The 11,403-nt window shown below is 34.7% G+C and overlaps 1 protein-coding gene across 1 annotated transcript; it reads right to left on the reverse strand.

Annotated features, from left to right (window-relative positions):
- Window positions 1-5,587: 5,587 nt before the first annotated feature.
- LOC143391671 (olfactory receptor 4C15-like) lies at window positions 5,588-6,526 on the reverse strand. The gene has a single exon (XM_076844430.1). The coding sequence runs from the start codon at window positions 6,524-6,526 to the stop codon at window positions 5,588-5,590; it is 939 nt and encodes a 312-aa protein (XP_076700545.1).
- Window positions 6,527-11,403: the final 4,877 nt, after the last annotated feature.

The following is an 11,403-nucleotide window of genomic DNA, read 5'->3' on the forward strand; positions in this document are numbered from 1 at the left end:
TCAGTCAGCATTATTTATCTAGCTACATATGTTTACTGATTTCTGGTGACTGTCTCAGAGATCCTTAATAATTGTTACAGACACAAACAAATCTGATGACTAGAGTACACAAGAAAATGAAAGCAATGATTCCTTTCAGCATTATGTTAAATTGACTGGAGCTGTAGAGCACAAATATAGAACAGGTTATCTTCTATCTGGGTCTTCCATTGAAATTGGCCATAATTACTACACTCCTGAAATGTAAAGTCCTTTGACATTGTCGACTTCCCTGCTCTCCAAACACTGCTAACATCAGGGAGGATAGATGGTCCAATGAAGAATATAAATGATGTACATCAATGAAGAGTAATAAAAGAGATTCAGATTCCAATCCTGGTTCTTAGAAATGTAAACGAATCCAGAGTTAAACCCTTGTGGGAGACCAATGCATAGTGTGAGGCCATGTCGCTGTGTCTCAAACCCAACCCACTGCCCAATAGTGGTCAGATACTTAAAAATTCCCTTGATATTCACACATGAAACTGAAATAATAAAAATTCTACCCTTTTAGTGTTACAGAATTCAGTACCAGCAAAACATACAGATGATTTAGTTATGTGTATGAACAAATGAAGTGATTGCTTTCATTAAGTTCTTTAGTATTGACTTTCCATGAGGCTCTTTTCATTGTTCAAAAATACTAATTCCATTGTTTTATCTATTTATTGCACATCGTTATAAATGTTTTAAAACATGAAGTTCCTTTGCTGAGTAACTGTAATTATATAAGCACTATGGATCACACTGGTGTTTTGTAGTGAATAAGAATCTAGGTATGACCACTCCCAAGAACTTTAATAAATGCAAAAATTAAATTAATAAAAATACATACCATCTTTAATACATATTGGTTTTGAACAAACTTGTGGTCCTCAAATATAAAATTGGAGGAGTTAGGACATTTGAGAAACAAATCAAAGATTAATGGAAATGAGAAAGAAAATATTTTCTGAGACAAACTGAAAAGCAATATAAATAACTGGTTAGTCAAATTTCAAAATCAAAGCAGAAAAGCTTGGAAAAGTAAATTTTCCTCCTAGCCAGAGGTCATAAAAAATAATAAACTTGAAATATATTTTCATTATCAAAGTTCACTCTTCACTTTTCATTCTCTTTTTCTTCTTTCCTCCTATCATAATAAAAGGAAAGTGGGGGTGGAAAGGGTGGCACATGCCTGTGATCCCTGTGGTTTGGGAGGCTGAGGCAGGATGATCACAGGTCTAAAGCCAGCCTCAGGAAAAAAAAAAAAAAAAGTGAGGGGTTAAGCAACTCAGTGAGACCCTGTCTCTAAATAAAATAACAAATAGGATGGGGGATTTGGCTCAGTGGCTGAGTGCCTTGGGTTCAATCCCTGGTATGTATGTATATATAAAGTGGGCAATTTAAAAACATTATGATTTACAAATATAATGTAATGATTACTCTGGTTGTTGAGACATTCACCAAGGCCTTCAAAGCCTCTAATCTCATGCTACCATCTTGCTTTCCACCTGCCCTCCCATGTTCCGGTCACACCCAACACATTCTGTTCCTCATCAACACACCTGGAAAGTCTCATTCTCCAATGTTCCTTATCTCACAGTGTCTAATAACTTTTCTTTTGTTGTGATCTTTTGCTAAAATCTCCACTTGTCATTTTTAAATATAGACGATAAGTGAAGTAGCAAGAAAGGGCAAAAGTGCATGAGAAGATTCTGTGGGAGAATCATTGTATGACTTTGGGAAAAATCATAATTTTATCTAAATTATGATGTGATATGATCTAATTCCTGAGTGTTTATTTATTTCATTTATAAATGAACTTCCCATTTTTTCTTTCAAATACACAGATATAGTTTTTTTCAATTTCCAATTTTTATATTGGTATTGTTTATCTACCATGTCTTAGAATAACTGAAGTAAATACATTAAGTCCACATATAATTAGCACAAAAGTTACAATGCCTAAATTATGGGGATACATTTACGCTAAATTTCACCATGTCTAAGCAAGATCAAAACAGAAAACAGAAAGTAAAGCTAAGAAAACTGTTGAGAGAATTCTGACAAATTCCATTCATTATAGTTCTAAGGATGAAAATTTGGTGATGGATGTCTTTCAGTATCTTTTTTCCTCTGTGTGTGTGTATGTGTGTGTGTGTGTGTTGTATTAGAAACTGAACCCAGGGGCACTTAACCTCTGAGTCACATCTTTAGTTCTCTCTCTCTTTTTTTTTTTTTCATTTTTAAAAATTTTTTTGAGGTTCTCTCTAAATTGTTGAGGGTGGCTTTGAACTTGCAATCTTCCTGCCTCAGCCATCCAAGCTGCTGTGATTACAGGCATGAAGCACCATGCCAGGCTCAGTGTTTTCTCAATTCTCTGCTGAATATTATGTTTTCTTTACTGGTGTTAGTGGGGGAAGTGGAAAGAGAGAGAAAGAGAGAGGGGGTCAGGAATGATCTCATTATGGGAATATAAAATGAAAAGTCAGGAGATAAAATGATAAAATGTGTTTGAATTCAAGTTAATGTTGGATCAGACATAAATCTGTAATTAATCTGTAGTGGTCACCATAATATGTGCAGAATAATATTTCATTTATAGTATTTCAAATCTTGGATTCATAGATTTATGAACTTATAAAGCAATTGAGCCAGTGATAATAGATGTTCATTTCTCAAACTATTTCTTAGAACTGTTTGTGGATGAGAATTCCTAGGTGAAATGAAAAGACATGAAGAAGTTACCCCTACCATGAGAATAAACATGGTGGAGAAGAAATTTCCTAGGACAATTCCACTCTCATGACAATGTGTGTAGTACAATTGCTGGTGGGTTACAATGTATTCACTTTGTCCAGATGATGTTTGAACACTAATGTAAATCCCTTGTGGGCTTTTCAAAGAGAAGCCTATTAATCTTACCTATTTTTTGACATGTCTGTTCTGACAAAGAAAACTAACATCTGCCCTCTTCTCCTTGGGTTTTTCATGGGAAATATTAAGGAAAGAAATAAAAGATTTAGATTTTTTGTTGAAATTACACAACAGACATTTGTTACTGTTAATGGGCTAGGGGAAACTGAAACATATTGCTTATTAATCATATGTATTCCAGAAGTCAAATGACAATCTGAGATTAGCTAAACTTAACTGTGTGAGTGACATATAAGATGTGTCTATAGTTGAATGATCTCTTTATTAAAAATTGTTCAAACAGAATTATTTTCACTTGGGTGCACTTACAAAAACTAAAATCTTTTGAGTAAATTTAAATATAATATTTTGAAACAGCCTGTTACTCTCTGGCGCATCTGGACTTATTCCTTTTTGGTGATGAGAGGAGTAAGCTCTCTACATGCACAACTGGTCCTATTTTTTTGGTATTGTGATAACTCAAAAATTCTCTTTGATTGTACTTGAACAAGAGATACTCATTGCTGACTTCCTTATGGAATCTTCTGCCCCTTCTCTTCCAAATCCAATGGATAGAAGAAAGTCACCTAACCCAAGAGGAACTCATTGGTAGCACTGGATCAATCAGGTTTTATCTGTCAAAAAATTCAAGAAGTGACTCCAATGCTGCAGTAAATGTAATGGACCCATGTTAAATGATAGATTCATGTGATATAGGAACTCCTATAGTGAAGGGCTTATTATTGCTCTTTTCTATACTCTTCCTGAAATGTTTTCCCCCAGAATCAATGAGTTCACCACTCTAACTCAAATACTTTTTCTTCTGATGAATCAAAGACCTAGGAATTAGACTAGAAACTGTGCAGCAACTAGAAGATAATGTAGGCACAATACTCCAACATGTTGATAAAAGATCTGACTTCCTTAACAAGACTTCCTAAAGCACAAAATATAAAGCAAAAAATCATTAGATCAATGGCATGAAATTAAAAATCTCTGAGCAATGAAAGTAACAAGAGCATGAAGATAGAGCCTACAGAATGGGAGAAGATCTTTGCTGCCTGCTCCTCAGATAGGGTATTAATATCCACAATATATCAAGATCCCAAAAATTGGACACCAAAAAGCTACTCAATTAATAAATGTGCCAAGAAACTAAACAGACATTTCTCAAAAGAAGAAACACAATTGGCCAAGAAATATGTTATAAAAATGTTCAACATATCTACCAATGAGGGAAATGCAAAGCAAAACTACATTAAGATAGCAACTGACTCCAGTCAGAATGGCAATTATCAAAGATACAAATAATAATAAGTGTTGGTAAGAATGTGGCAAAAAAAGTTACAAATATATATTGTGGGTGGAACTGCAAATTAGTTCAACCACTCTGGAAAACAGCATGTAGATTCCTCAAAATCTAGGAATGGAAGCACTACATGATCCAGCTATCTCATTCCTTTGCTATATATTCCAAAGATCTAAAATCAGTACACTATACTGACAGAGTCACATCAATGTGACAGCAAAATAGCCAAGCTATAAAATCGATCTAGGTGCTGTTCAACAGATGAATGAATAAAGAAAATGTGGTATATTTACACAAGGATTGAATATTACTCAGCCATAAAAAAAGACAGAATTATACTATGACATTTGATGGTAAAAGAATAGAACTTGGAGACTGTCATGCTAAGTGAAATAAATCAGACTCATCAAGGCAAATGCTGTATTTTCTCTGATATGTGGACACTAGTCCAAAATACAAGCAAAAACAGAGAGGAGGGAGAGGGAAAAGGTTGCAAAGAATTCCATCAAAGTACTGAAGGGGAGGGAAAATGGCTGGGATAAGGGAAGAACAGAGGAATGAGTCTGACCTAACTTTCCTATGTACATAGATGAATATCACACAGTGAGGACCATCATCATAAAATATCCACAAAACACTAACTTGAAAAAAAATAACTAAAAGTAAATAGGAGAAAGAGAAGGAAACAAGGAGAGGGAGGAAGGAAGGGAAAGGGGAAATACTGGGCAATGACTAAGAGCAAATTATATTCCATGCTCTTCATTTATGTCAAAATGAATCTTGCTTTTATGTGTAACTAAAAAGAAAAAAATGAAAAACAGAAAAAAAAGAAAAGATAGTGGGAAGAAAAGTCCTTGAGCCAGCTGGGCCCATAGTTCACCAGTAGAGTGCTTGACTAGGTTCACTAGGCTGTTGATTCAATCACCAGCTCTGCAGAAAGAAATGATAATAATAAGTATTTTAAAATCTGTTCACTTTAAATAGAGTACATTTGTATCCTGAAGGTTTAAGGAATTTTGTTGACTTTTCACATATGTTTTTAAAGCATGAGATCAATGGCCAAGCAATTGATGGGCATTTTTTCTATCTATTTTTTATTGATCAATAGGCTTATATAAGAATAAAATGTATTTCTCTTTAATTCACATATCAGGATATTGAGTTGCCAACTCAGAGTAGATGACTGATGTGAAAGTAAAAGTATCATCTCTGATCCCCAAAATATTGCACTTTCTATAGAATTGGTATTTACTTCACAGATAATGAGCAACCCATAATATTGTGGTCTAATACTATTTTTATTTCTTTAAGTTTACACTTTTTTTTCTAAAGACTATTATTTTATTTTTCATTGGAAACCACCACCACTCTCTTCCACACTTTCCTTATGGCATTTTTCACTTCCTTATTTCTCAAAGTATAAATCAAAGGATTGAGCAAGGGAGTTAAGATAGTGTAAAATATGGCCACCATTTTGTCAAATGGGAAAGCAGAAGGAGGTCTTGCATATATAAATATGCATGGGACAAAGAACAAAACCACAACTGCAATGTGAGATCCACAGGTGGACAGAGCTTTCCTCCGCCCTTCAGCACTGTGTGTTCTTAGGGAGAACAAGATGACGCCATAGGAGACCAGCAACAAGCAAAATATTATCATGCAGATAGATCCACTGTTGGCAATTACCAAAAATCCAAAGATGTGAGTGTCAGTGCAGGCCAGCTCCAGTAATGGGTACAAGTCACATATGAAATGATCAATGATATTGGAACCACAAAAGGGCAGCTGGAAAGTAAAGAGAATCTGTATGATGGAATGCAAGAAGCCCCCTGTCCAGGCCACCCCCATCAAAATGCCACAGAGCCTCCAGTTCATGATGGCAGAGTAGTGCAAGGGCTTGCAAATGGCCACATAGCGGTCATAGGCCATGACTGCAAGAACAATCAACTCCACCCCAGCAAAGAAATGTTCAGCAAATACTTGCATCATGCATCCTTTATAAGAGATGGTTTTCTTCTCATACAGTGAATCCACAGCCATCTTTGGTGTGATGACAGAGGAGAAGCAGGCATCCAGGAAGGATAAGGATGCCAAGAAGAAGTACATGGGGGAGCCCAGCAGTGCAGGGCTACAGAGGATGGTCAGTGCAATCATCATGTTGCCTCCAATAGTTGCAACGTAGACCAACAAAAACACAACAAATACTATTTTCTGAACAATAGGATTCTGTGAAAGTCCCAAAAGAACAAATTCAGTTATGAAGCTTTGGTTTTGCATCATTTTCAAGGGAATGGTAAAAATAAATAGTTATTGAAATTACCCAATTCAAATTTGCAATTATGATTAAGGAAGATTTGCTTAATATCAGATTATTGCTTTATCATCACCAATGTTTCAGTGCACCTAGCTGCACCTTTATCTTTAATGCTTCTTTTGACATTGAGAACACAAGTTTAGACATTTATTGAGGATAAAGGTTGGAGATCAGGCAGAAATGATTTGGAGATAATTTGTTCTGTACTTTATATTTGCTAGAACTTCTATATGGAGAAGGAAGCATCCTCATGTGGTAGAGAAGATTAATAAAATTAACTCATACGCCACCTTTGAGAATTTACTAGTGTTTTCCTTAAATGGATCGTTGGGAGGTGTTCTGAAGTCTCATTCATATAAGAAAATGAGGAAGTGATTTTATTAGTCCTGCTTGTCATTGTAATGAAAGGGGCAGGGAGGACTAGCAAGTGTCTCTTATCTGGAGACTCTCATACCTACAAATAGAAGAAGAAATATCATTCATTTTAGGAGGCATTTAAAAATTCTATCTATACATCAAATGTCTTTACAGTTTATTCTGAATTTGACCTGTCATGGATTAATTCTTCCTTTATAAACGACAAAGACCCCGGGGGTGGGGGTGGGGGTGCATGGGTTGTGGCTCAGTGGTAGAGCACTTGCCCAGCATGTGTGAGGCACCGGGTTTGATTCTCAACACCACATATAAATTAATAAAATAAAGGTCTACTGACAACTGAAAATATTTAAAAACAAACAAACAGAGACAAAGACCTATAAAATTGTGTCTCATTATGCACTTAATACCTCATCGAATGTTGAGGTCTTTATTATTATTATAATTATTCATCTTTAAAAATGAGAACAGGAATTCACGAACAAAAAAAGTCTAGCTCCAAATATGGTACTAATGACTAAGTGAAATAAGGCAAGGAGAGAAATTACATAGAGCCCTCTGTCTAGGGGTTTGTCTAAGTCTTATTTAACCTATTTTACTGGTAAGAAACACATGCTTCAAGATATTGAATTTAAATAAGCAAATGATCCTGGATCAGGGATCTTACACAGAACACTTGTCCCTGTGCCCAGACCTTTTTCACTAGATCAACAAGGAAAGTGGTAGGAATTTTTCTGTCAGGAACTTCAGAGCAGGGGTGGCTTTCCTAGAGACGTGTCCACATGAAACATTAAGGCCCCTTATACTTAAATGAATGGGACATTGTGATAAAGGAAAGAGCAAGTGATGAGGAACCCAGAAGGTGACAGCCCAACAACCTTCATATGACAATTGGTATCAACCACATAGGTAAGAAAGAGAAACAGGTGTTGAATATCAATCAGAGTCTTTAGGCCTTATTGATTATTTTCCAGTTTTTTATACAATATGCCCAGTATGATCAAGTGGAACTCCCCAAGATGCATCTCACATTTATATGACTTTCTTTTTCTGGGTGGAGCAGGGGCGGGTCTTAGGGATTGAATCTAGGGCCTTGTGCATGTGAGGCAAGCATATATGACTTTCTTTTAAAGTAGAAATATCATACATAGTTTACCTGCTCATTTCCCAGGATTAAGATGAGGATCAAATTTGAAAATGTGAAAATATTGCTTATGATAATTTGTCCATACCAATTGTGGTTATTATGTGCTCACATTAAAAGCCAGCTGTCTTACCACACAAAGCATTTCCATCAGTCATGCAGATAATTATTTGAATGAACCCAGGAATGCTTAACCATTTAGCTAGATCCCTAGTCCTTTCATCATTGTTTATTTTGAGATAGAACCTTAGTAATTTGCAATGACCTTGCTAAGTCATTGCAATCCTCCTGCCTCAGTCTCCAAGCTGCTGGGATTACAGGCTTGTCCTAGCACGCCTGGTTAATTATTACCTGAACTCTTCATGTCACATTCTCACAGGTAGACACAGATTCAAAAGATGATTATATCCTCACCTGTACAAACTACTGTAATGAATCAGGAAAACAGCATATATTTGTATGAATAATTTCATATGCATAAATATATGTACATATATGTTTTTTTAAATATGATAATAAAAGAATGATAGTGTTTATTGTGGAAAATTAGAAAATAAGCTCATTTTATAAATGCTACAGTTAACAGAAACACTTTTAAATACTAATAGAACTAAAAAACATGCAATATTTACATTATTACCTGTCCTTCTGCTTACTTTGAAACAACCATTTTCACTGTGATCTCAGGACCATTTCTTTTTTTATATACTTTTTAATTAATTTTTTTATTTATATATGACAGCAGAATGCATTACAATTCTTATTACACATATAGAGCACAATTTTTCATATCTCTGGTCGTATACATTTCTAACCAATATCTACATTATGAACTCAATATCCTCTCAGTAACTATCAAAAAAATAATTATTTATTATAAAAGAAAGAGTATCTATATATGAGTCAGTTCTGGTTAGCTTACTATAGGCCTAAGCATGAAAGAAAATGAAGTGAATCCAGTGAGAACACTGGCTCCAGATTCATGCAGGCCTGGGTGTAAATTCAGGATCTTCTCTTTGTTCTATGGTGTGGATCAGGTTACTTACAATTCTTAAAATTCTGTGAGATTCTGTGAGCCTCAGGTCACACTTCTGCATCTGGGTTTAGTTAGAATGTCTATCACTAGGACTCCTGTGAGAACCAGATTAGACCCTTCAGGTAGAAACGCTGATGCAATCTATAGCACAGGGGAAACAGTATGTGGTGAGAACCAGTTGCCACAGCCCCTGACCCAGAACAGACATGACAGCATGCTTACTCCTAATTTCTGCCTCATCAGGACCAAGGCTGATAAGTATGTTATACATCTTTGAATGTGTGCATGAAAATGTATCATATTTTTTCAGACATAGTGAAAAAAATATGTTTTTAGATACATGATACTTTGAATGTCCCTGATGGCCCCTGCATGCATTATTGTGTGCTCAGACCCACATGTATTCACTCCTGTTTTTCTAGACTCATTGTAAAAGGAAAGCTTATGGAGTGACAGGGCCTAATATTAAACTAATTAAATAATTAAATAAGTCATATTTAAGACTTATTTAAAGACACTTACTTCTTACAGAGTGTTGTAAGAGCAATACTATTTATTTTTTTTTAAATTATTAACTATAAACAAAACAACTCCTACTTTTATCAAATAAAGGGATTTCCAAAATTAGGTTCAAAACATTGGCAACAGGGAATAAACACAGTATGTTCATGGTTTATGATACAGAGTCTGTGATTTTAATCTTTTGAAAGGTGATTGTCTTGAATGTAACAAATATCCTGCCTTGAATCCTGGAACAGAAAACAAGCAGCAGTAGGAAAAAATTAAATATCATCCTATGTTTAGTTAAAAGTAATATATCTACTCTTATTTCATGTTCTTCATAAATATTCCTTTGTCACTTAAATTTATAATATTATTATCTTGGTGAATTTTATATTAGCCTGAACTGACTCTAATAAATTTAAAGGTTTTTGTGTGTCTGCCATTAAAAACTAGAATCCCAGCTAACTTGACTAATACTATATCATTAAACAAAATACCATGCTTTCAACTCTTTAGCTATTAAAGAGTTAACACTTGTCAAGCTGCCTGACCTATGAGAATCAGTTACTATTAGTATATTTTCAAAGTATAAATCAAAAGGATGATATAAAATCTTGAGGTCAGCATTATTTTTAAGCAGTTTCAAAATATACAAAGTGAGATGGAAATCAAATCACTCATAACAAAATTTATCTTTAAAAATCCATGTTATTTTAAATTATATGTCTTAAAATTCCAGCGAAACTGGTTTACTCATCTAAGTATTTTGGAAATATATTAGTAAATTATTTCAGTCATAAACATGTTTGAGTTTTATACTAGTGACCTCAATCCTAAAAATATGCTCTAGAAGTAAAGCAAGATTGGGGAGATTTACATTAGAAGATGGTGCTGGGTCATATACAATAGGGAAATAGAGAAATCTTTCAATGTTCAATACTACAATGATATTTCATGATATTTAATGTAAAACAGGCTGTTATAAATTCACATAACATGGTATGATCAATAAAACACTAAAATATGAGGATTTAACATTTTTGTAACATATTGAGAAAAATCCAGTGAAAAATGCTAGCCACTCAGCTAATTTAAATCAATGCAACAACTTTATAATAAAGATGGAAGCCTACAAAAATAGACTTTTCAATTGCAATATATATCTGGTTATTATTATAAAAATATTTAAATGCATTACAAATTAAAATATATAATGCGAGATTGTCCATCATCTACATACAGTTCAGTTCAGAAAAAGAATATGAGGTTTAAGGAAAAGTCATTTGTATAGGAAGAACTAAGTGGCTAATGTAGAATCTTATATGAAAAAGTTTAAACTATTAACATTTCATAAATTACCATAACACAGATAGAACTCTCTCCTATGTACTCACCTTGGTGTCAATTGGAAACTCACATTCTGTCATGGGTGGTGGTTTACCATGTCCATAAATTTTCTGGAATATTCCACAGTTCTTTCTTTCTTAATAGCCATGGCCTGAAATGTGCTGGATTTGCACATAGGATTGCTATGGGCTCCCTCACATCAAGTACTGGGGCCATCTCCTGGGTGCAGTGACCTTGGGAAGTTTGCCTCCCTTGCCTGACTACTCATATTACCCATTCCTTCATTCCTATTCATTTCAACATCAAAATTAATTCTAGTTTGGCAGGGTGGTACATGCCTATAATCCCAGCCACTCAGGAGTCTGAGACAGGAGGATAACAAGTTCAAAGCCAGGCTCAGCAAGTGAGGAGATAAGAAACTCAGTGAGACCCTATCT

The sequence above is a fragment of the Callospermophilus lateralis genome, chromosome 2, assembly GCF_048772815.1.
Source record: "Callospermophilus lateralis isolate mCalLat2 chromosome 2, mCalLat2.hap1, whole genome shotgun sequence".
Lineage (NCBI taxonomy): Eukaryota > Metazoa > Chordata > Mammalia > Rodentia > Sciuridae > Callospermophilus > Callospermophilus lateralis.

What these genes read in the sequence shown, in the direction of transcription:
- LOC143391671 (XM_076844430.1), bottom strand. Translation starts at nt 6,526, where the DNA reads ATGATGCAAAACCAAAGCTTCATAACTGAATTTGTTCTTTTGGGACTT.